The 25,959-nt window shown below is 44.3% G+C and overlaps 1 protein-coding gene and 1 long non-coding RNA gene across 8 annotated transcripts; both read left to right on the forward strand.

The window, feature by feature from the left end:
- The first annotated feature begins 427 nt into the window (after positions 1 to 427).
- LOC147239320 (uncharacterized) lies at positions 428 to 11,739 on the forward strand. Of its 6 annotated transcripts, XR_015111519.1 has the most exons (12): positions 428 to 533; positions 1,117 to 1,194; positions 1,467 to 1,534; positions 1,677 to 1,820; positions 2,015 to 2,106; positions 2,200 to 2,281; positions 2,505 to 2,571; positions 3,431 to 3,511; positions 4,074 to 4,229; positions 4,340 to 4,373; positions 7,142 to 7,353; positions 11,632 to 11,739. XR_015111519.1 is itself a non-coding variant. In XM_086195473.1 (10 exons), the coding sequence occupies exons 1-10, from the start codon at positions 482 to 484 to the stop codon at positions 4,080 to 4,082; spliced, it is 741 nt and encodes a 246-aa protein (XP_086051599.1). In that variant the 5' UTR covers positions 428 to 481; the 3' UTR covers positions 4,083 to 4,218. The 6 variants fall into 6 exon arrangements, 1 of the variants encoding a protein (XP_086051599.1); XR_015111518.1 differs by lacking the exon at positions 11,632 to 11,739 and having other exon boundaries at positions 7,142 to 7,817; XR_015111520.1 differs by lacking the exons at positions 4,340 to 4,373; positions 11,632 to 11,739 and having other exon boundaries at positions 7,142 to 7,817.
- Positions 11,740 to 14,599: 2,860 nt separating this feature from the next.
- On the forward strand, positions 14,600 to 25,705 carry LOC147239321 (uncharacterized). Of its 2 annotated transcripts, XR_015111633.1 has the most exons (4): positions 14,600 to 14,783; positions 14,923 to 15,088; positions 15,175 to 15,662; positions 25,583 to 25,705. It is a non-coding gene; the product is annotated as an uncharacterized LOC147239321 (long non-coding RNA). The 2 variants fall into 2 exon arrangements; XR_015111632.1 differs by having other exon boundaries at positions 14,739 to 15,088.
- The last annotated feature ends 254 nt before the right edge of the window (positions 25,706 to 25,959 follow it).

The raw sequence follows: 25,959 nt of genomic DNA on the forward strand, positions 1-25,959 counted from the left end.
CTTGCCCAGTGTCAGTTTATATGTGACTGATCTCAACTACAGTTGACCCAATCGACATCAAACTTCCCACGTTCTGTTGAGGTGGTGCCTCAAAGAAGGCTGAATCTTTCTCGGGATGTGCTGAGAGCAAATCGGTTCACTCAGGGAATGTCTTGAATTCAGCATTTGAAGTGGCCTCATTTCTTTCGTTACCTATGGCTTTTAGAGGCGTTATAAAAATCGGAGTGATCGTGTTTTGTTTTTTTTACAAGCTATGTCAAGCTGTCCAGTGACGTCACCAAACTCCACTGTCGCCATCAGTTACCTGTGATGTCAGTCATGCTCGTCAGTGACCATTAAAATGACTGTGGCAGGTGAAATTCTGATGTCAGTGATGACTGCCACCCGTGTAACAGGTGTATCAGGTGACCACGAGGACAACACCTGTGAGAGAAACAATTCCTATTATTTTACAGTAATATAGTAATAGACACTTGATAAAATGGTAGTGGAGCGACATGAATATCACTCAAAGCCTGTGCCCCGAACACATGGTATGTACCCTGACCCGAGCTCCACTGATTGAACGAAGGTCTTGTCAGTCTTAAAGCTCGTCCTTTTATTTGCGGGTCGACTAGAATCTGTGTTTCAGACTGTATGTCGTTCCAAAAATGGAGCCATCCACTTGTGATTGGTGTCATGCTGATGCCATGCCTGAACAAGGCCTTTAAGTTGGAGAATGAATGCTCGAGATAAAGTCTGAAATTTGTCATTTACTTTAATATGTCATAGTTTTAAGTATTGGCTTCTGCCGTTTTATGAAGCAAAGTAAATGGACCCATAGGGTCTGTCTACCTTAGCAGTAGTCAAAGTGCTTTATGATGGCATCGCAAACACCCATCACACACACTGATCATGGACGCTGTCACACAAGGTGCCAACGTACTCATCAGAACCAAATTAAGGGTTCAGTGTGTTGCTCAAGGACAATCTGGCATGTGAGTGAAGATCCAACCAGCGACCCTTCTGGTTGCTAGAGGGCCACTCTACCTCCAAGTCATCTTGCTACAGAACTGGGTTTTATCATCAAAATGTATGTAGTAAAGAATTGATAAAATAATTATTGTCATTTGTCAGGTAAGAGCAAAGAACTGGGAATTCAGCGTGGAAAGGTCATGAATGAGGATTCAACCGAGCCACACCTCTACCGAACAGGTAACCTCAACAGAACCAACACTCTGCATCTGTGAAACGTTCTAGTTGGTCAGCTTTAAAGAATGTTGTAGGAGCAATGAACTTTTCATTTCTTTCGGGTGCATTGACCGCTGTCCTGATGTCAAAAGTGACTCAGCAGAAAAACACAAAAGGAAATGCACCTTCACAGTGCCTGAAAAAGTGTTGTTCATCAGGGTTTTATTTCAGAATGGCCCTTTGACTTTTATTATCCATCATTTATTCATTGATTTATTTTGATCTTTTTTCATCAGAGTACCAGGAGCAATTCACTTGGAAGGAACCCATTATTGCTCAATTACCGTCAAGAAAAACAAAGAAGGTACATTTCTCAAATTTACTGCAGCAAAGCCACTGGTATATTTCCAGTTTTCAAGTGTCTCAGAGAAACAGGAAGTCTTCAGAAATCTGCGGTCCTGTCTGTGAAAATTATAAACTGATTAACGTCTCCTTTGTTGTTTCAGTTGCAGCTACATGGAGGCAGCACTGACCCCTCCAATCAGGAACCTTTCTGCTACGAAACAGAGTATAAACGCAGCTTTAAATGTCCGGTCTTACCTGCCAGACCACAGCCCCAGAAACATCTGGAGAGCCGGAATGTTTCCATGGTACATACATGAGCCCATATTTGCATGCATGGACTTTACTACACACAACCTTTCTTTGGACTGGTTTCTCAGATGTGTGACGTATGAACCATTTGCTGTCTGAATCTTTACAGTCTCAAAGCGAAAGTTCTCAGCCGAGGCAGCATCAGCTGATCAGTCCTACTCACAAATGTCTCGTCTGTTTTGATTGACAGAACTTCTTTAAGTGGCAGCAACCGGCAGTGAAGACGCCCCAGGTCAAACCTGAGCCTGAATCCCCTTCTCTGGCGATTCTGCGTGACAACAGGTGTAATTTTTGTCCACAAGTGTGTTGTGTGTGTGTGTATGTGTGTTATTGTGGAGTGTGAATTCATTTGTTTATAAATTATCTCTTGGACAGGATAATGACAGAATACATTTCCAGTTTTCGTCTTCCCAGCCGTACGATGGTGGAAGGAGCCGGTGCCACGTACATCCCCCTGGTGAGGTTTCAGTGTAACTGAGAATGCAAAGGCATGCTTTACTCACAAGTATTCAAAAAATGAGATTTGATATTTGAATCTTAATTTCTCATGTTTATAAAAAAAATTCTTAGTACTGTATATAATGTCATCATCAGCATCACATTGTTGTTGTCCTGTAATAACTGCCATGATAATTTAAGACTATATGTCAAACTTTATACTATTTATGTGTGTTTTGCAGGCTAAATTTAAGAAAACTTATAAGCCAAAGGCGGTGGCTGCACAAGGCGTGTGCCCCAACCTAGATGGTACGTATCCAGACCTGAGTGAACAAAAGCAACCTCGGCAGATTAGAGTTCAAACTTTTATTTTAGATTCTTACTAGAAGAGGTTTCGAGCAGGGGTGGGAGCCATGGGGGGCCGTGTGTATGCAGGTTTTCCTTCCTACCAAACACTTTAACAGGTGATTCCACTGATGAACACACCTTTAGCCACAGAATAGTGTTCATCAGTGGAATCACCTGTTGAAGTGTTTGATTGGAAGGAAAACCTGCATACACACGGCCCTCCATGGCACATGGCTCCCTACCCCTGGTTTAGAGGAACAGAAAATTTGGGGAATATGGATCAAGGCAAAATAGTTGGATTTTATAGAATTTGATACCACAATTACCTGTTTTTTAAACTATAGTGTATGTGATTCAGTAAAATGAGCCGTCCACTTGTGACCTGTCTCTTGTTGACTCCAAGTCTGAACAGGACATTTAAGTCTGACGATGCTCTAGACGCAGTCTACAGTCTAGACACAGATACAGTCTGAAACCTGCTGTTGACTAACAGCAGAAAATAACCTACAAAAATGTAGAAGAAGGTCAGTTTCTGCAGTTTTATGAAAACAAGGCAGGTTTTTCTCCATCAACACAGTGTATCCTAAACTGTCTGTCCAGTGACTGCGTCTTACTTTGGGTTAAATTTTACTTGAATTTGAACTCTGAATTTGCAGCTTGGTTTAAAACTGCCTCCAGGATTATGATTGTATTACTTGTCTTTTATATGTTCATGAATGAGAAAGGTCATTCAGAATGAGACTACAACTAAAACAGGCTGTATATTAGAAATGAACAGATGAACACAATCGTTAAAAATGTGGCAATTATTGTTTTTCAGTAACCACCAGAAAACAAACCGCTCATAGTATGAAGAGGGCTGTCCCTGGTTTTCCTGCTGGGTCAAATTTCAGCCAAACAGGTAACCTCTCTGCAACGTTCTATCTGGAAACATTCTAGCTTGTCAACTACAAAGAATGTTGGAGGAAAATTGAGTCTTTCACTATTTTCTGGTGCTTTGGCTCCATTGGTAACTCTGAATGTGACTCACCAGAAAACCAAAATGCAACTCCTTGTCTACTTGCAATGAAAATGCGCCTTTACAGTGATGGAAAAAGTGCTGCACATAGGTGTCTTGCTCCAGCATGGCCCTTTGACTTTTATAATCTGTTATATTGATTCTTATTTTATTTTTATTTTTCATCAGAGTACCAGAGGCAATTCAAAGGGAAGCAAAACAGAAATGCTGGATTACCTCCCAGTAAAGTACAGAAGGTACAGTATTATTGACAAGTATTTGTGCAGAAGGGGCTCTATCCTGGGAAAAAAAGTGAGGGGATTTCAATGGCCCATGACAAATAGGGGCCCTAAAATATCATTAAAAATGTAGACATTAATGAAGAACCAAGTCATGGCTCTGTTATCAGAACATGTTGTTTTGATGTACTGATAAAACAAGTGATTTCTTTTTCAACTCTCTTAAGGCAAAATAAAGACTCAGAGGATCTCTGCCCCCCCCCCCCACCTCTGTTCATTATACTCGTTCAAACGGAGGCAGCAAAAATAGGGTGCAGAGGACTTTTGCAGCAGACTTCTTTTTAAACACCAGCACCCAAAATGAGCCACCCTGCTAACTGAAGGTGAGCAGTAATCTCTTTTCTGAATGTTTTTACTGTGTGTGCATTTCTGTCAAGAATGCATTCCTCATGTCTATAAATTGTTAGGTATGAATTTATAATATATCTTGCAGGGCGAGTCCAGGCTGGGGCACAGGATCTTTCTGGGTGAGTCTGCATGTTCTCCCTGTTCCTGCGTGGGTTCTCTCTGGTACTCCAGCTTCCTCCCACAGTCCAAAGACATCAAGAGGGGACGAGGCTGATTGATACTCTAAATTGACCGTAGGTGTGACTGTGAGTGTGAATGGTTGTTTGTCTCTATGTGTTGGTCCTGTGGTGGACTGGTGACCTGTCCAGGGTGAACCCCGCCTCTCGCCCATTGAAGCTGGGATAGGCTCCAGGCCCCACACGACCCTTAATAGGAATAAGTGGAAGACAATGGATGGATGGAGCTGACTGAGCAGATGAGTGAGGGCAGGAGGGTGGAGATGAAGAGGAGGAGGAAACTTCAGAGTCTCCCCCTCTCCTCCATGACAGGGGAGAGGGGGTACTGGTCAGGATGCAATCGGTGGAACTCCCTGATGAGAGGGGGTCAAGGATGTCCCTGGCAGTAATCCACAGACTCAGAGGGTAACAGTAATACTTACTGATGTTGATCATTTTCTCTGAGTCTTGGAGGCCAGTAACGAAGTCCAGGGCATATGTGACAGGGGATGAGGAGGAAGGGGTAATGGGGGAGGTAGTCCAGCATGGGGACAGTGGATATCTTTCTTTGCCACATCCCTTCTGCGTGCGAGGCCACCAAAACCTCTAGTGGAGATCACCAAATGTGGGTGGGGATTAAGAGGAGCGGGAAACTTTAGAGTCCATGACAGGTTCATTGTAAAAAGTTTGACAAACTAGCTCTGCTTGGAAAAAAAAATTCAAGATATTCCGCTATAATTAAACAATTATTGTGAGGTTATTGTAATTTTTTAACAGGGAAATCAGAGTTCTAGACCACATATTATTCTATGCTTCTCAGTAGTTTTGGGCAGGGGTTTCTTGGATGGGGAGGGGTTGTGTGCCAGGCCCATTGAGATGAAGGAATGGTTGGGTGTCCATGAGCAAGAGGACCAACAGGCTGGTATCCAACAGCTGAGGCAGGAGTACAGCAGCTGGCTTGATAACCAATAGGTAGGAAGGTGTGAAGAATAAGTGGAAAAATAATGAATGATATGAGTGATAATCTGCCAGGGCCTCACAAAAACAGGGAAAAAAATCCTAAACTATAAAAACAGAAGTCCATTAATTCTTTTAGACAGCATTGATGTAGCAAGACTGGAGCAAAGTCTGTGTTGACAATGAAGCAAAGCATTTGGTTCTTTTTTTTCTATCACAACTGTTTACAACCAAAAAGCTGCCCACTATGAAATCAGAGTGATATTCATTTCAGTTCACTTCAAAGAATGTGAGTTAAAAATGTAACGTTGGATCTGTGAGACCAAGGGACTGTTTTTCAAGGTCAGGACCGTCAGGACAGCCCGTGCCAGCGGCCTCCACACCAGGTCTGAGGGTCCAGTCAGTAACCTTTGGATGAACTGCAGTCGAAAAGCTGCTCCCCTGCTAGCCAGGTGTCTGAGACCCTGCCCCCCCCCCCCCCTTTAGGGAGGAAGAGGACACTCTGTTTCTGGGACCGTCTCCACTGGATCCCACAGTCTACAATTAGTGCCTGGATTTTGGCCAGCAGAGTCACTGGGGGGTCCACACAGGAGAGCCGATGCCACAACATGGAAGCGGCCAGATTGTTAATTATTAAAACACGACCCCTGAAAGACATTTTTGGAAAAAACACTTCCACTTTTTAAGTCTCCACTCCACCTTCTCTAAAACATTGTCCCAATTCTTCGCTACAGTATCCTGATCACCCAAGTAAACACCCAGGTACTTGAGCTGCAGGAGGTCAAACTACCTGGGGGGCTTATTTGGAGGGAAGGAGGGATCATCTCCCACCCGCAGAGCTTCACTTTTTCCCCAGTTCACTTTGGCTGAAGAGATTTCACCAAAACTCTGAACACTACTGGTCAAAAAGTTATCATTCTGATTTTGAACAGCAATAATCAGATCATCTGCATAAGCAGACAGTTTAAAAACTGAGCTACTGTTGGGAACATTAAAACCAGAAAGGCCCATTCTTAGTTTGTGGAGGAGGGGCTCAATTGCTAGGGAATACAGCATCCCTGAGAGAGGGCAGCCCTGCCTGACACCCCTCTTCACTTTAAAAGGAGCGCTCATTAATTTTAACAACACTCTCAATGTCTCCATACAAGGCTTGAATCTTAGCAATAAGACCTGGGCCGAACCCAAAAGCTTCCAGCGTTTGCCAGAGATAACCATGTTCCACCCTATCAAATGCTTTTTCTTGGTCTAAAGGAACAAGACCAAGTTTAGCACCCAATAAACTGGAGAGGTTCAAAACATCACGAATTGAGTGAACGTTGTCTGTGATTAGCCTGCCTGGTACACAGCAGGTCTGGTCCACATGGATCACCTGCGCCATCACTTTTCTCAGCCTATTGGCTAAGACCTTGGAGAGGAGTTTGTAGTCAGTGCAGAGAAGGGCCACTGGTCGCCAGTTTTTCAGGTTCTGCAGATCCCCCTTTTTTGGCAGTAGAGTGAGTACAGCTCTCCTGCAACTCAGGGGCAACTGTCCCCTCAGCAGGCTGTCCCTGAGAACATCCAGTAGGTCCTCCTCAATTACCGGCCAGAAGGCTTTATAAAAGTCAGCTGGCAGGCCGTCTATACCTGGTGCTTTCCCAGGCTTCTGGCTCTGCAGCGCCTCCAACAGTTCCTCCCGAGAGAAATCAGCCTCCAAACGCTGGTTGGCATCTGTTGACACCTTTGGCAGACTACTGAGAAAGGAGAGCAACTTGTCTGGTTCCTCTTTGTAACCACAGTGAAACAACTCCTGGTAGAAGCTTGCTGCATGCTGACGGATCTCTGCCGATTCACGGAGCAGCGGCCCATCACCGGAGCGCAGACAGTGGATCAGTCTCCTCTGCCCATTCTTCCTCTCGAGTCCAAAAAAAAAGTGAGAGGGAGCATCCATCATGGCCACATGCTGGAACCTACTGCGCACCACAGCTCCCCTGGTGGGCACACCCAGTAGGTCAGCCAACACACGCTTTTTTGTTTTGAAGACATCAATATGTCTTGTTTCTCCGGTGGAGTCTGCTAACTCCTGCAACTCCACCAGTTCTCTCTCCAGATTCCTGATAGATTTTGCCAAGTCCCTGGAGACATTTTGAGTGTATTCCAGACACAGAGATTTGATCTGGTTCTTTCCTATATCCCACCACTGCTGCAATGAAGTAAAACTGGATTTTGTCATTCTAAAATCCTTCCAAAATACAGTAAAAGCCCTTCTAAAACCGTTATCAGCCAGGAGTGATGTGTTAAAATGTCAATATGCACTGTTACACATGATACTATTAATATAAATACAACACTCCACTAATGAGTGATCCGAAAACCCAACTGGGTTTATATGACAACTCTTAAAAACATTTAAATGATATTTAAAGCAGTAAAATCTATCAAGTCTGGACATTGACGGGAGGCCATCTTTAGACTGGAGCCGACGAGTTAGCCTCTCCAGGCCGAAGCCAGCAGACATGGTGGTGTTTGAGCCACCAGGCTCACCACGAAATCCCTCACAAACAACCCCCCCCCCCCCACACACACACACACACAGTCCGAAAAAAAACACAGACCCCAGCAGTGACAATCAGTGAAACTAAACTCAAATAAACATAAAAAAACAAGTCTGAAAAAGAGCATAGAAAATGAGAAATCTATGAAGAAACTTCCACCTCAATCGCGCTCTCACAACCGCTCAGAGAGAGAGAGAGAGAGAGAGAGAGAGAGAGGGGAAAGAAAAGGGGTGGACATGAAGTACACTTTCAAATCTTTGCTTCAAGGCGATACCTAAGCAGTTTATTTCTCAGTCCATGGACTCTTGCTGAGCATTGGTCTAGTTTAATGCTCATGATGACCTTCTGAAGGAACTCAAAAGGTGTACCTCATATTTCACGAGTACTCAAGATTCAGGCCGTAGATGGCTCCCAGTAGCAGGGCAAAGCCAGTGGGCACATCTCTGATGTTGAGTGAGATGATCTCCTCCACGACAACAGCCACTTTAAAGATGTCCAATGGAAATGCATCTTGCAGAGGGCCTTCATGCGCAATCAGCAGTCCAACTTCCATCCCTCCCATTGTCAAATCAAGGGTTTCGCCATGAGCCTGCACTCTAATAAATAAAACATTGGCTCAACAAAAAAAACATGTTAACGTTTTCCACTAGAATTTTTAAGTTAAGCCAACTGCTGGCAGAATCACATTAATTCAAAGCAATATTTTGAATATGGTGAAGGAGCATTTTGGCCACGGTAAAACACATTTCCAAGTAACATGAGCTTACCAATTGTCAACATGAATCCAAATATTTAAGTTAATCTAACAAGATATTTTATGTATGGTGAAGTATCATTTTGGCCATAATGAAACACATTTCTAAGTAACATGAACTTAATAATTGTCAACATGGATGAAAGTATTTAAGTCAATCCAACAGGATGTTTAAGTAGTGTTAAGTATTATTTTTGGTCACAATAAAATCACATTTCTAAGTAACAGGAACTTAATAATTAAGTTGATCCCTGCAAAAGTTAAGATTTGCCCTTTCCAATAATAAGGATATTTACCTGTGTTTCCCAGAAGGTTAAGTTGCTCAAAACTCCAACCTTGGTCGTTTGGTTGTCTCTTAGAACCTTAAGTACCTTGTGGGCGGGCTCCTCGATGGTGGTGCCCACCCATAAAGCAATCAAGGTCCTAAGAGAGTTGGAGATTTCTGATGATCACTTTTTCCCAAATAATATTCAGGCTTACCATGCGCTGTGTCTGCTCTTGTGTCATGACCTTCAGAAAAAGAATCCCCCAGAAATGAGGTGTAGCCACATAGCATTGTTGTTTTTGTGAAGCAAGAAGCAGTTAAAATCAAATGATTATAACACAGATGAGGATGGTGTGTGCTTTTCTGTTTGAGGGTGGCTGAGGAAAACAGCTGACAGCAAGGAGATGACAAATACCTTCTGAAAGGTTTCTAGGAGTATTTCAAGCATGAGGGCGATGTCAAAACCTGGCAACCGGACAGCGGCTAAGGGGCGCTTTCCTGGTGCTCCAAACAAAAAAACAAAACAGAAATGCAGACAGTATTATTCAAATGAATTAGAGCCATTTATTCAAATGACAGTCACAGTAATAAACGGTAGCACCATTCTTAAAAGTGCAAACAGCAACATTTGTGGGCTAAATTCTCCTGAGACACAAAACAACACGCACTCAGAAACTTACAGTCTGTGGAGGAACAGTGCTATAAAGTGAAGTAAAACCCAGTGCATGAATCACCATTAGATGGCTGTACATTAAAGGCACTCATCTCAACATTAAATGAGCAAAGCTTCTTTCAATCAACTTTGGCAGTACTCTCACACCATCGTCCTTATTCTCAGTATCTGACTGTTTACTCCCCTGATTAAGGCCAGGAAGAGGAGAGACTGCATATAAAGTTCAAAATACACAAATACCCTCAGAGCAGAGGTCATGGGAGAAATGAACCATACCTCAAAATCCTTAAGAATGTGCAAACAGCAGCATTTGAAGGCTATATTCTCCAAAGACACAAAACATGAACTCAGAAGTTCAAGGAGAAACACTGTTATAAAATTAAGTAAAACCCAGTGCATGAATCACCATCCTTTGGAGGGAGCGACGTTGGTTCACTCAGGTGTTTGAAAAAAATCCTTGCACTGTCTCCGGAGGAACGTTATTAAACTTCACCCCTGTCTTAAATTAAAAGTACCATTTTAACTTTAACATGACAAAGTCCGCCTCAGCTCGCCTCCCCTGCTATCCACCCTGAGTTCCCCGCTGTCACGCAAACAAACTGCAAATGCACTGCAAACGGAACAACAACAAAAAAAAGAGGCGAAAAGTTCAGTCGGAGGTGAGCGAGCACAGCACGAAGCGCTGCAGTCGCTTGCCACAGTCTCCATTCTTTGGCTGGAGACTGTAAACTTCCCGAAATAAAGCTGTTTGAACTTGAACCTCCGGAGTCACGTCATGCCGTCCTACCGCCGGGACTTCCGGTGGACTAATTAGCTCGCCGATTAACGAGCTCCAATTGAGCTCGAGGGGGAATGCGACTGGAGTGAAAAACCTCCGCGACACATGAAACTAGCGGCAAAAATGAAACTCGACACCAGTTAGCCATGTATTTAACGCTCGAAAAAACATAACCTACACAGTTGACGTTATTACGTTAGGCATCTACAAGTGGTGGAAAACTTTAAATTGGAGATGATTAAACTCACCTTGTACCGCACCGTCCACGTTGCCACTCTCATTCCTTGTTTATGGCGTCATACAGCTGTCGAAATCACGAGAGCGCAAACACAAACTAGACGAGCACAGCATCGGGAATCGAGGGCATAAGAAACATAACATTGAGAGGTCAAAAATAATCTTGTGGCAATTTAAGTTTGACAGGCTTTTTCAAAGAGCAAGATCCTGCCTTGGATGACTTCATGACTTGAGTGGATCATAAAATCAACACAGCAAATGCATGATTTAGTATTTGTGTGTAAAATACCCATGTCACAATTATTCATCCCCTGTATAATATTGTTCTTTTAAGATTTCTGACAGTTTATGGCCCAAAGCCGAGTTGAAACCTAAAAAATGAAGCCTTTGGCTTCTCTCTGCGTCAGAGATGACACCTAAATGAACCTCGCCCATGAAGGTCGTCAAGGTGAGATCGAGGGAATGACAGAAGATTCCTCAAAAGCTGAGAGTGAAGATTGTTTAATCACACCTGAGGGGCCTTGGGGATGAAAAGATTTCTTTTTCAAAAAAGTAACCTTCCAAGAGACAGGAGCGATATGAGGAAGGTTAAAACTTATGGAACTGCTGCAAACCTGCCTGGCTATGGAAGAAAACCCAATATTTTCATCAAGGGCCCTTAGCAACTTAGTCAGGACAACTAAGAGAAAACCCTATGTGGCTGCAAGACACCTACAGCAGGACCTGATGAAGGCTGGTACAGGTGCTTCAGTGAGGGTTCATGGGAGGCCTCATGAGCAGTCTGGGACTAATCTTTGACATTGATGTGTCCGTCTTATGTCCTTTTGGTAATGCAGTTCCTAAAGTCTGTTTGTCCGTCTGTCATTTGACCCCTGCTTTCTACCTGCTTTGATCACAACCAATCGTGTCAGACCATTAGCAGGTAGATACACCACCACAACGAAATTATGAAACTGGGAAATGGTCAGAATACGGCAAAATAAATCTGATTCATCCCCTTGGTTTCCATCTGCATATCTGCATGTAGGACCAACTGATCTTCAAAACTGCAGGTCCTGCCTGGTGGTCTTGATCTACAGTGGTTAGTGCCTACCAAAGGAGGTCTAAGGAACTACAACTGGTGAACCAGTGACAGGCTCAAGTTTTTCCAAAACCTCATCTATGCGCATGTAGAGCAAAGGCTTGCCTGTGCTGTCTGATCCTACAAAGGGCTACTGCAGCTCAAAAGGCTTAAAAGGTGAATGTTGGTTTTTATAGACTTGTCAGAACACACAATGCATCACAGCGCGCTGTGTATTGGGCTGCACAGCCACAGATTGGTCATGTCAACACTGTCCGTACTGACTCAAGCCAACAGGGGTCGTGTGGGTGGTCATCTGTCATGGTACCAGAATGCATTACAGGAAGAAGTCAAGGTGGTAGAAGCTGTTGCTACTGGGAACCGTTGGGTCCTGCCATTAACTTCCTAAGACCCGAACTCTTGCATGGCGTGCAGTTTTATTTTATCTTTGATATTTTGGCTGATTGGGACCTGATGAGTGTAAAAACAAAGAATTACCTTTTTACATGATGTCGTTTCTGAGAAAAATGACATCCACATATGAGGCCATTGGTTTTTAAATCTCCATTTAACAAAGTGACGTCAGAATTAAGTAAGGATGTGCAAAACTCTTTATTTGGTGCCTCAACACAGCTGTGTTAAAGCTGTCTTTTCTACTAAAATCATCCAAAATACAAATTCAAAACTTACTCCCTTTGTCCACATTTGTGGACATGCTCAACAAAACGCACAGAGCTGAGTCCGTCTGTGCGCATACGTGTACATCACGTGTAGCAGCATGGTAAATCATCACAGTTACTAACTTTCGTCAAATTTGACTTCCATAACGAACACTGAACACTTTTATACGTATCTGAACAAGGATTAGTCAGAAAATAGGATCCGTGTGGCGCGGAAAATAAAATTCGCCAGCGGCGGCAGACATGCATCTGAGCCAGGAAAATAATGGCAAATAATAAAAATGAATTCATTTACGTGTGTAAGTGTGGTCGCTAGTTACATCACCTGCACAACAATTCCACAAGAATGGTGATGACATTTTGTTTCCCTTAAACTGTGGGAACACACAGCACGACAGCGAGCTAAACTAGCGATGTTTTACTAGTAGCCTGTAGCCGTGTAACGTATCGGTACTAGAGTTTGCTTTAGTAAGTTCTGATCCAGATAAGATTTTACCCACCTAACATTATCAACGTGTTGCACTTCTGATATTGACCTACTGGAAATTCAGGGTCCCACCGAATCTATCAGCAGCGTGCCCACAGTGAACATCTGTTCTCTGGCGAGAGGAGTGGATGGATGGATGGAAGTCATCAACACAATTGCACTCTTTTCGCCCCCTTTTTATGTTTTATTTCATGACATCTTATTATCAGAAACACTTTCTACGAAGGTCTTGCCTACACTGCACTTCTGCCGTAGATAATACCTGCCGTGCTCTGAAATAGAATGATCATTTGTTACAGAAGTATTCTGAAAGAGATGGGTTCGGAGGGCGGAGTGACGACCCTTCAGGCATCCTGGAAGTCGGAGAATTTGGAAAAAAAAGTACAAGGTAACAAACAATTTCAACTGCTGAGCTCGTCCGTAGTCCCACAGCATCCAGTCGTATGGAGCACTGCCTTCAGACTTGGCCGCGCCATCAGTTCTCCTGATCCTGCTGCTCCCTGTTATATTGTCATGTGCATTATACGTTTTCAAACTGTTTCAGCAAAAACATCAACTATTACATCATGTAATATTCGGTGTTTTGCAGGAGCTGAAGTACCCGCCAGCTGGAAATGGGGTTGAAACTGGAGATGCCACAGCAGCCACGTGGCCGTGGTTTTACGCCATGGACGAGGCCTTGGGGGAAAGAGCTTCAATCTCTCCCTTGGTTTTATTAATTCAACAATCGTTTTTTTTGTCTTTGTTTGAATCTTTTTTGAAAAAGTAGATGGCTTAATTTGGTGATCTTTTTATGTTGTTTTGTTTTGGAGTTTGCTAGTTTGAGGTCGTTTCTTGTTCCTTTTGGTCGTTATGACTAATATTATTTCATTGTTGTTGTTCTGTACGGATGTGTTTCCTTATTTATTCTAAACTGTTATTGAAATGTTTATTTCAACATGTGTAAATAGTTCCACTTGTGTTCAGCTGTACAAATTTGAATACATTTGAAATGTGGCAGGGTTCGCTTTAAAAAAGCTGTTACAGAAACACCACAAAAACAACACAATATTTGAAGTTCAAAAAGCTTAACAACAGGAGCAGTGTTACATTCCATATCTTTTCATGAAACCATATGACAACAACTCTGCTACATCTAACAATAGCAATAGCAAAACAGCACGAAGAGTGGCTCTGGTGTAGAACAAGTTTGGCCCCGTTGCTCTTAAATGGAGAATGGGCACGTGTTTGTCTTACATTTCATGGCAGGTATTGGTGGTCTGTCAACAGGCTGTGGTGCTGCTGTGGAGCCGAAATGATTGCAGCGAGTTCATCCCTTCTACTGCAGTGAGCCTACTGGCACTGTCAAGCTCACCTGACAGTATCTTCGGGGATTCACATCCGGAATAGTATTGGAGATAGAAGAGTTTAAAGTTATAAGTATAAGGTTATGCGTTATAAATGGCCTCTGAAAAAATACATAAATAAGTGTTTACAATTAAAAAGAGGCAGTGATTTCATCCAACTTTTGTTTAAATGTATGAACGGGAGTTGTTCATGTCGTAAAGTGAAAAATGACGTGAGAGCACGCAGTTCAAATAAGATGAATTACACCCCTCCAAATCCCCCTCAAAATGAATGCAATTACTTCCCACCACTGCGAAGTTCTCAACACCATTACACAGGACGTGTATGGCATTTTAGAGAGAGAAACTCAGGATGTAGTCTCGCTATTTAGGGTGCATAGTTTTAATCAAATATTTTAAATTATATCACATGATCAAGCAATCCTAGTTAGAAGGAAAAACTGGATGGTTGGTTCTGAGAGCTGGAGATGAGAAGCTAAACCAAGAACGACCATTGGAGGGCGCCAGTAGCATTTTAATGTACCTGTTGAAGGGACAGCGCGATCATTGCCAGCAGTCGCCTCGTACGGAGTCGCCGTCTCCTGAGTTGAGGCTCCATTTTCATCGGTAAAGTGTAGCGTAATTCGGCTAAACGAGCATCAACTAAACTGCACAACCTTTCTTTGAATTGGTTTCTCAGATATGTGACGTATGAACCATTTGCTGTCTGAATCTGTGTTTTGAGGACTGTACGTCCACCCTGCAGGGCAGTCCCAAAGTACAAGTGCTCAGCTGAGGCAGCATCGGCGGATCAGTCCCTCTCACAAATGTCTCGTCTGTTTTGATTGACGGAACTTCTTGGAGTGGCAGCAACCGCCGGTGAAGGTCAAGCCTGAGCCTGAATCTCCTTCTGTGATTCTGCGTGACAACAGGTGTAATTTTAGTGTTCCAAGTGTATCATGTGTTTGTGTTATTGTGGAGTGCGAATTCATTTGTTCATAAATTGTCTCTTGGACAGGATGGTGACCAAACATCAGTCCAGTTTTCATCTTCCCGGGCAAGTCAGTCTTGAAGGAGCCGGTGCCACGCACATCCCCCATGGAGGTTTCAGTGAAACTGAGAACACAAAGGAATGCTTTATTCAAAAGTATTCAAATGAGTGAAATTTAGTTTTATGACTATTCAGAAAACACCAGAAAATTCAGTACCAACATGTAGAGGAAGGTTGGTTTCTGCAGTTTTATGAAAACAAGACTTTTTTGTTTTTGACTCAACACAATACATCTAAAACTGTCTGTCCAGTGACTGGGTCTTAGTCTGGATTGAGTTTTACTTGGATTTGAAATCTTGAGTTTGCAGCTTGATTTAAAACTGCCTCCAGGATTATGATTGTATTTTTTCCTTTCAGGAAGAATGAGACTTCGGTCCAGGGTCTCAGCCCAGCAGAGGAGGTTGAGGAGGAGGAATGGGAGGCTCCAGGGTCTCTGACTCCAGCAGCTCTGGCAGGTCAGACCTTACATTTGAAGCAGCGCTGATACTCTGTTTTGCAGCAAAAAGGTTTCTTAATGGAGGCGTCAGTGTTGCCTCCATGTTGCTGCAACTGAAACAACAAAGGAGACGTTAATCTGTTTATTTTCAAAGTCTTCGTCCATCTGGTGGACACTTGACAGGACATCAGTTTTTTAAGACTTCCTGTTTCTCTGAGACACTTTGAAGCTGGAAATATACCAATGGTTTTGCTGCAGTATACTGGAGAACTGTACCTTTTGTGCTTTTCAAGAGGGAACTGCAGCCATCATGGCTTTCTTCCTTGTAAACTGCTCCTGGTACTCTGGTGAAAAAAGATCAAAATAAACCAATGAATAAATGACAGAGAATTAAATTCAACGGGCCATTCTGAAGGCCGAATTCCTTTCTTCAGCTGGATTCATTGTCACATCTCTGAATAAGTCTCTTTTCCTGGTTGTGTTGGCCCAACATGTCTCATAGCAAGAGGGTCCCAGGTTCCGGCCGGGTTCTAGCCCTTTTCTGTGTGGAGTATGCATGTTCTCCCTGTACCTGTGTGGGTTCTCTACAGGTACTCTTCCTCCGACAGTCCAAAGATGTGCAAATTAGGTTGACTGGCAACTCCAAATTGACTGTAGGGGCGAGGCTGTGAGTGTGAAGGGTTATTTGTCTCTATGTGTTGGCCCTGTGACGGACTGTGCGCAGGGTTGTACCCCGACTCCTGCCTCAAGTCAGCTGGGATAGGGTCCAGCCCCCTGTGACACTTAACGGACAAGCGGTATATAAAATGGATGGAAGACTTGGAGGTAGATTGGCCCTCTAGCAACCGTAAAGAGTCGCTGGTTCGATCCTCACTTGACCATGAAAACTTGTCCTCAACCAACACACTGAACCCCTAACTTGGTTCTGATGAGTAGGTTGGCTCCTTGTGTGACAGCGTCCACGATCAGTGTGTGTGATGGGTGGATGAGATGACATCATAAAGCACTTTGACTACTGCTAAGGTAGACAGACCCTATGTTTGGATGCATCTTTGGATTGACTGATTGAAACAATTGATTGATTGAAACAATGAAAATGTATCATTCGCGCACACACAAAGCAAAAAAAGAAAAGGGAAACCGATCAGGGCAGAGGCTACATGGGAGATGAGTGAGTGTATCTGGGGAGTTCACCCAAATTAAAGAAAACATAAATCACCCACACACGCACACTTGGAAGTTTCCGTCACCAGGGGGACACAGCACACCAAACCAGGGGACACCACCTCCACCAGTCACCGTCACCAGGGGGACACAGCACACCAAACCAGGGGACACCACCTCCACCAGTCACCGTCACCAGGGGGACACAGCACACCAAACCAGGGGACACCACCTCCACCAGTCACCGTAATCAGGGGGACACAGCACACCAAACCAGGGGACACCACCTCCACCACCGGCCTCTGACACTGAAATAGGAGGAACACAATTAAAAAGTTACACTCAAACCAAGTACAAGATAATTCAATTGGTGGGAAGGTTAAATCAAAACAACATATACAAAGAATAGAAATATTTTTAATATTCAAATACTGCCCGAAGAAATCAAAGCAAAATACCTAATTCAAAGAAAATGAACAATTCCAAAATATGATTGAACCAAAAAGGTAAACAGAAAAAAAGAATTTAACCTAATCAGAAGAAACCAAAAGAAAATATTAATTAATCTTATGAATCCCAATTAAACAAATTAACTCAAGAAACCCAAGAAAAGGACTAGAAATGAATAAAAAAACGAAACAATTAACCCAAAATTAAGTTCACACCAAGCGTCACTCATACGATTAAATCCTTATCATTCAGCTCCGTCCAGGTGTGTGTAGCCATGCATCTGCTGTCGAAGCGGCAGAGTGGGTAACTGCAGCAAAGAGTCTGAATTTAAAAAAGGCGAGCCACTTTAAATTGTCCGTGGGGAGCCGCAGCCAAAAGGGCCACCCGCAGCACCGAGCAGCCGAAGCAGCAAGGCTGCGTTTCCCCAAGCCACAGTCAGGCAGATAACACCATAGACCAGCTGGAGTCCCAGCAAGACAAAGCAGCAGGGTCCGATATGTGGTTGTCCCCTAGCCAAAGTATATCAGCACGCACACACACACACACACACACACACGCTCATCCCAGAGGGAAGGCAAGAGGGAAGGGGCCGGATGTCAGCGTTTCCTATGAACACACTAGCATTAGCCACCTGAATGTTATCATCAAATGCAGGGAGAGGGGGAAAGAAAATTTACCACTGCCAAACAGAGTACAGAGCAGCACACACACACAGCGGCACACACGCTGGATGTGGAACAAAGCCACTTCCTCACGGAAGTGTTGCGAAACAGGACGGGCGAGGGAGGGGCCGTCTTAAATGTGGGCCCCTGTTCACTGATAGGTCGACATGCCATCAAGGTGCATTCAAAAGACCTTGTGTGCTATGCATGCCGCCAAACATGCAAGTCCCAAAGTCTGTTTTGCGTGGTCAGAGAAGTGTCAGTTTGCTTTCGGGGCTACTAAAGCGCTTCTCTGTAGTGCGCCTGTACTCGCTGTCCCAGACTTCGACTGTCCCTTTAAACTGGAGGTAGATGCTAGTGCCTACGGCACCGGTGCAGTGCTTCTACAGGAGGACAAGCATGGCATTGACCATCCAGTCTCTTACTTCTCCAGAAAGCTAAAAAAAACACCAGCTGCATTATAGTACCATCGAAAAGGAGGCTTTGGCCTTATTACTGGCACTGCAACATTTTGAGGCATACATCGGGTCCAATCCTGAGGCAACTGTTGTTTTTTTCTGATCATAACCCACTCGTGTTCCTCACCAGAATGCAAAACAGCAACCAACGCCTCATGCGCTGGTCCCTGCTGCTTCAGAACTTTAATGTGGACATCCATTACAAGGAGGGATTGGAAAATGTGATCGCCGATGTGCTGTCCAGATCTTAGAGTGTTAAACATTTCCCTGTCGGAGAGAAAAAGTTTACTCTTAGGTGGGGGGGGGGGGGGGTGTTATGACCCTGTGGTCATGTGTGTGGTGGTATGTGTTTTATTGTTGTCTACCCTCACATATAGGTGGTGCTACCACCACTAGGTGTCATTCCAGGTGCTGTTCCTGTACTGCTGGTCCTCCTCGCCTGTGGGTGGTGCTACCACCCTGGTCTTCGTTAACTCTGACCAGAAGAAGGGCACTATAAAATGACCGCCGGCCTGGCGGTCTTCCTCTCCTGTTGTGGCATCTTTTCACCTCCTTGTGGTATCGCCCTGTGCGAGTGGGTTTTTCCATTTGTTGTGTGTGGGCTTAACCTGGTTGGAATTTCGTTACGCACTTGAAGATTTTGTTGCACAACCAACTGTGGGAAAGTTGGATCTGTTTAAGAAGGATCAGCTGATTATTCTAGCTGATCATTTTGGTATGGCGGTCTCTAAGCAACATAAGAAACAGGAAATCAAATCACAGCTGATTTCTGTGTTGCTAGAGAAAAGTATTCTGTCTGAAGAGGCAGTGTGGCCATCTGTGTCGGTCCCAGAAACTGAAAAAATGTTGTAGATGTAGTGCGTCTTAAAGAGTTGAGTTGGAAATGAAACGTTTTGATTTACGCGACAAAGAATTGAACAATGAACTGGAAATTAAGAGGATGGAGGAGGAGACAAAACGTCAGGGCCGGTTGCATGAGGTGGAACTGCAGCAAGCAGCTCCTCCTGTGTCGCCACAAGCACCCACGGATGAGTTTGACGTTAACCGGTGCCTTAGAATGATTCCACCATTTAATGAAAAAGATGTTGATAAATATTTTTTGTTGTTTGAACACGTCGCTAATACTTTGAAATGGACTAAGCATGTCTGGCCTTTGTTGCTTCAATGTGTTTTCACCGGTAAAGCTCAGGCTGCGTATGCGTCTTTGACAGCTGAGTTAAGTCTTCAATATGATGATGTAAAAACTGCCGTGCTGAGAGCACATGAGCTCGTGCCTGAAGCTTATAGACAGAAGTTTCGTCGCTTCAGACAATATGACAATCAAACTTAAGTGGACTTGGGGCGTGAAAAAGAAGCCCTGTTCGATCGCTGGTCTCAGTCTAATGACGTTAAAGATTGACAAGTTACGTGACATGATTTTGTTGGAAGAACTGAAAAATTGTTTACCAGATCGAATTGCCACTTACATAAATGAAAATAAAGTGTCTAAACTGTCTGAGGCTGCTGTGCTGGCAGACGAGTATGTGCTGACGCACAAGGAATTATTTGGTAAGGTTAGTAGTCCTGCTGAATGTACGCCTGTTAGACCTTTTGTTCAGTCCCAGAAGCATGATCTTGAAGTAAGAACAACAGGCAAAGACGTGGGAACAAAAGACAAACCAGTATGTTTTTACTGTAAGAAACTGGGACACACAACAAACAACTGTTTTATATTAAATAAGAAAAACAAAACACCCAAAGCAGTTGACCTGTTGAAATCCAAATCCAACGCTCCTGCAGTGCAAGGTTCGCCGCCTGCCTGCTCTGATGCTGCAAAACCAGACAGCTTATTTTCACCGTTCATTATGAATGGTTTTGTGTCTCTTACTGAAGATGGATTCAAGGTTCCAGTAGTGATACTGAGAGACTGAAGATGGATTCAAGGTTCCAGTAGTGATACTGAGAGACAGTGCAGCGTCTCAGTCTCTAATATGAGAAGGAGTTTTGCCTTTGTCAGAAAAGTCCTCTATGGAGTCTGATGCTTTGGTGCGCGGTTTCGGGATGCAGTATGAAGGTGTGCCTCTACGTTCTGTTTTGTTGAACTGCAAACTGGTTAATGGTCCTGTAGTTGTCAGAGTTCGAGATGAGTTTCCTGTTGACGGTGTCTCGTTTATATTGGGGCATGATTTAGCTGGAGGTAAAATGCTCATGACTCTTGAGGTGACTGCTGTTCCCCTGTCTGAACAGCCCGATGAGCTGCAACGGAAATATCCGGGCGTGTTCTCAGTTTGCACGATCACACGCGCGATGTCAAAAAAGCAGGATGAGGACAATTCTGAACAGGATGAATTCACCTTGGCTGACAGTTTCCTGGCTGAGGACTGTTTAAGGACACCGACTGTAGTCTCGTCCTCTGTCCCTGTCATGTCGCCTGTGTCCTCGCCGTCTGTGTCAGTACCTGTGTCTTCTGTGGATAATCTAAGGTCCGATGTAAAGATGTCACGTAGCCAGTTGATCAATGAACAACAGCATGATCTGTCACTGTCACATCTTTTTAAACAAGTTGACCATGTTGGTGACAGTTTGGAGAAAGAATCTGTCAGCTACGTCTTGAAGGATGGTGTGTTGGTGCGGAGGTGGAAGCCGCCTCATGTGTCCGACCAGGATGGCTGGAGTGTGGTGTCACAGATTGTGGTTCCACGGAACTGTGGATCTGAAATTCTGCGTTTGGCACATGACACTCTGCTGGCTGGTCACTTAGGAATCAATAAGACCCAAGACCGCATCCTTCGCAGTTTCTTTTGGCCGGGGATGAAAGGGTATGTGCGGCAGTACTGTCGAACGTGTAACATCTGTCAGATATCTGGACAGCCGAATCAAACCATTCCTCCTTACCCGCTCTACCCGATCCCGGTAGTTGGTCAACCATTTGATCATGTGCTCATAGACTGTGTTGGACCTCTGCCTCGAACAAAATCTGGGAATCAGTTCTTATTAACTGTCATGTGCTCCAAGCCATCCCGCTCCGGAGAATAACTGCACCCCTCGTTGTAAAAGCACTGGTGAAATATTTTTCATTATTTGGGCTGCCAAAAGTTATTCAGTCAGATCGAGGATCTAATTTCATGTCCCGTGTTTTTGCTCAGGTCGTGAAACAACTAGGAATCTCCCACAGCTGCTCCAGTGCATATCACCCCGAGAGTCAGGGTGCTCTCCAGCGCTTTTATCAGACTTTGAAGTCGATGCTACGTGCGTATTGTCTGGAATTTGCCAAGGACTGGGACGAAGGGGTTCCTCTACTCCTTTTTGCTATTCGGGAGGTGGTGCAGGAGTTGCTCAGCTTCAGTCCGGCAGAGCTGGTGTTTGCGCACACTGTGCGTGGTCCGCTGAAGCTCCTTCAGGAAAAATGGTTGAGTGATGAGAAACCACAGAATTTGTTGGTCTATGTGTCTGAGTTTCGTCACAAGCTGTACCGCGCTTGTGAAATTTGCTAAACAAAACATGTCGATAGCGCAACGTAAAATGAAAACGTGGTACGATCACGGTGCAAAAAGTCTTTCATTTAGTCCTGGTGACAAGGTTCTTGTATTGTTACCTGTTCCTGGGTCGTCTCTCCAGGCGCGTTTTTCTGGGCCTTATGTGGTGACTCAGAAGGTGAGTGACAGAGATTATCTGATCTCCATGCCAGACTGGAGGAGCCAGTCCAGAATCTGTCATATTTACATGCTGAAACCATATCTTGACAGGGACGCGCAGCTGTCATGTGCTCCGGTGGGAGAGGCAGTATTATCTCTGTCCAGTGCTGAACTCATCAATGGGTCTGGAACCCCTGTGTCATTGTCCGGTGCTGTAAATGACCGGACTGCTGGTGGTGAGCCACGTCCCATGTGTCTGGTCTGTCCCACCTGAAAATGAAGATGATGAGGTAAATTGGTCCAGTGCAGTGATTTCTGGCCGCTTGAAAAACTTGGAGATACTTTCCTCACTCAACCATTACCTCTCACATCTGGCTCAGTCTCAGTGGGACGATGTGGCTACTTTGATTGTGTCTTACAAGTCTTTGTTTTCTGATGCTCCCACCCGTACTCATGTGTTGAGCCACGATATTGAAGTGGGGAAATCACCACCTATAAAGCAGCAAGGATATCGTATAAGTCCTGATAAGCGTGCCCGTTTACAAACTCAGGTAACGTACATGTTAGAACATGGCATCGCTGAGCCCAGTTGTAGCCCCTTGAGCTCGCCTTGTTTATTAGCAGGTAAGGCAGACGGCTGCGACCGTTTTTGTACAGATTTTCGTCGTGTTAACGCCATTACTAAGCCAGATTGTTACCCACTTCCCCGTGTCGAGGACTGTGTAGATCGTGTTGGCAGTGCCAAATATGTGACCAAGCTCGATCTACTTAAAGGTTACTGGCAGGTGCCACTTACTCCGCGGGCGAAGGAAATCTCTGCCTTTGTAACACCGGATGCGTTCCTCCAATACAGAGTAATTCCATTTGGCATGCGTAACGCTCCGGCCACTTTCCAACGGTTAGTAAATACTGTATTAAATGGTGTATCCAGCTGCGCAGCTTACCTGGATGACATTGTCGTGTACTGTCCATCCTGGCACAAACATGTACAGCAGCTGTCGCTTGTGTTTCTGCGGCTGCATGAAGCCAACCTGACTTTAAACTTAGCTAAATGTGAGTTCGGTCAGGCTACTGTCACCTACCTGGGTAAGGTGGTGGGTCGGGGCAAAGTGAAACCGGTGTGGAGAAAAGTGGAAGCCATCATGTCCTTTCCTGCTCCTTGCTCCCGGCGTGACTTACGCCGCTTTTTGGGAATGGCGGGCTACTACCGGAGTTTTTGTAAGATCTTCTCCTCTGTAGCTGCTCCCCTCACCGACATGCTAAGCCCTAAGGTCCGTTTTGTGTGGTCCGCCTGCAGTCAGCGTGCTTTTGAGGACATCAAGGTAGTCAAGTTCTCGGTTTTGTTTTTAGTTCTCTGTCCTGCCAGGGGAAAACGTTGGGTCCGACGGCCCTAAGTGGGCTGGTTCAGCACGGACCACTTTATGTTTAGTTTGGCCGACCTCTCCAGCCCTGTTCTTTTTTTTCTCTTTGGTGGTTGTTTTTCTTCTCTTGTGTTCTCTCTTGTTCCTCAAAACCTGACGGACGATCGCCGAGACTTTATTGAAAATAAAAACAATTGTCCTTTCTTAAAAACCTCCTGTGTGTCGTCTCATATGTTGCGGCTCCCCTGGAGCCTGTTTATTCTTTTTAGGCCGTAACAACAATTAAAAACACTTTTCAGCAGGCTTGTAGGCATCATATCAAGGCAGCACGTCGTGGAGTTTAAATTCTGAACCGTTTCTGTCAGAGTTGCATGGTGTATGGGTTGAAATGTTTCTAGATTTCTGAGAAACTGAGGAGGAACTGGTGACATAACTAAGTTGCTTTTGGAGGAGCCACATATTGTTTGTCTTATCTTCTGAATTTTATCTGTAAAAAATATTCTATTCTTGGTTATAAATAAGACTCTCTTTATAAATGTCATAGTACCTGGAGTTTGTTATTTCGCCATCTGCGTTCAGCCTGCCTACACTTTCTTTTTTGAGCTTTCATCAGAATGGCGCTCCTCCATGGTGACTTTTTTCTGCCAGATATAACTTTGGTCTTAATTGGAGCAATGGCATCCATAACAGTCGTAACACTGGAGCTAAAACTATCAACATTGTCATTGACTGAGGCTGAGGGCAGAGCTGGTGACAATGTAAAAGCCTGAGTGAATAATGTACCAGTGCTGTTGTTAATGGACTGCTTTCTTATCACCTCTGCTTCACTTTTGCAAAGATTGGCAGGGATCGTCATTTTAAACGGAACACAATAACGATCAGAAAGAGCAACATCACTCACCACAACATCAGAAATGTTTAGACCCTTGGAGATAATTAGATCTAATATGTGGCCCTTGTTATGTGTTGGATCCGTTACATGCTGGGAGAGTCCAAAGATAGCCAGAGTATTTAAGAGTTCCTTTGCAAATCCATCTTTCACATTATCAACATTAATGTTAAAATCCCCCACTAGAATAACGCAGTCAAACTCAATGCAGATAATAGACAATACTTTGGAAATCTCATCAAAAAACAGTGCATTATGTTTTAGGGGTGTTACGTGCGGGAGGGAGGAGGAGAGTAGACACAAGGCGCAGACAATTAGGATGGTGCACAAAAGGTTTTATTGAAGATGGGGAAGCTTGAGACGGGGAGGCTTTACGACTTGACACGTGACGGGGAGGCTTGACGACTTGACACGTGACTGGAGACTGGTGACTGGAGACTCACAAAATAAGGTTAGTGACATCTTGTACAAAGACACATTACACACGACAAACTAAACGCAATGGACCCAGAACGAACAGGGGAAAACACAGGGGTTAAGTACATGAAGGAAAACAAGACACAGGCAGTGCAATCACCCAGGTGAGACACATAAGGTAATCACAGAAGGGAGGTCAGGGAGACAGGGATTGTGACAGGGGGCCTGTAGATGGTTAATGATATTGCACGACAGGAGGCTCTCAACTGAATAGCAACATACTCAAAGGAGTTGAAACTTCCATATGACATCCTCCTGCACTGGAAGGTTTCATTAAACAAAACTGCAACTCCACCTCCCTTCTTATCCACTCTAGCTTCACTTATGAAACTGAAGTTAGGGGGAGCTGATTCAATGAGAACTGCTGCACTGTTATCTTCGCTTAACCACGTTTCAGTTAGGAACATGAAGTCCACGTTGTGCTGTATAATGTAATCACTGATTAGAAATGATTTGCCTGCTAATAACCTTACATTTAATACTACTAGCTTTGATATGTTAGAAGCAGTATCTATAGGACCGTGTACTGACTGTGGCTGACGTGGAATGAATGTTAAATTTGACATTACCCTGTTTCTTGGCAATTTAAACATAGTTACTAATCCTTGTAGCAGATTACTCCATAGAGTTTCGGGTATTAGCAGCTCGATCCAGATGGAATAATGTTGCGTTGCGTGGAGTATTCACCAGGGGGCTAACCAAACAGTGGAAGGACGAGCTGGCAGCGAAGGATGAGACCGCCTCTCTGGATGCCCTCATCTCCCTGGCAATTAAACTAGATGATCAGCTCAGTGAGAGACGAAGGGTGAGAGGCAGCCAGACATCTGCGACACTTTTTAACACCCCTATTCTGCCTCCTCACAGCCACCAGTGGACTCACCTCTTCCCAGAAACCACCCTCCAGTTCCTGTCTCAGAACCCATGCAACTGGGTTGCACCCGCCTGACACCTGAAGAGCGATCGAGACGTATGTCAGCTAGGGATTGCCTGTATTGTGGTCAGAGGAGTGGCAGGTGAGCCTCACTGACGCCTCCCCACTCAACAAGGCAAGGCAAGGCAATTTTATTTGTATAGCCTATTTTCACAAACAGTTTGTCTCAAAGGGCTTTACATGGCATCATAACAACATCCTCTGCCCTCAGAGCCTCACATCGACTGAGGCAAAACTCCATAGAAAACCCTTTTAACAGGGAAAAATCTGAGAAACCTCAGGGTGAGCAACAGAGGAGAGATCCCTCACC

This window comes from Aulostomus chinensis, chromosome 23, assembly GCF_037954235.1.
Source record: "Aulostomus chinensis isolate RoL2024-O1b breed Wild chromosome 23, RoL_Achi_v1.0, whole genome shotgun sequence".
Lineage (NCBI taxonomy): Eukaryota > Metazoa > Chordata > Actinopteri > Syngnathiformes > Aulostomidae > Aulostomus > Aulostomus chinensis.

Bases quoted from the DNA above. Each gene is read 5' to 3' on its own strand.
- LOC147239320 (XM_086195473.1), top strand. From the start codon at position 482: ATGGTAGTGGAGCGACATGAATATCACTCAAAGCCTGTGCCCCGAACA. The intron at 534-1,116 runs GTATGTACCCTG...GTCATTTGTCAG, and splicing joins GCCTGTGCCCCGAACACATG to GTAAGAGCAAAGAACTGGGA. The intron at 2,282-2,504 runs GTGAGGTTTCAG...TGTGTTTTGCAG, and splicing joins GTGCCACGTACATCCCCCTG to GCTAAATTTAAGAAAACTTA.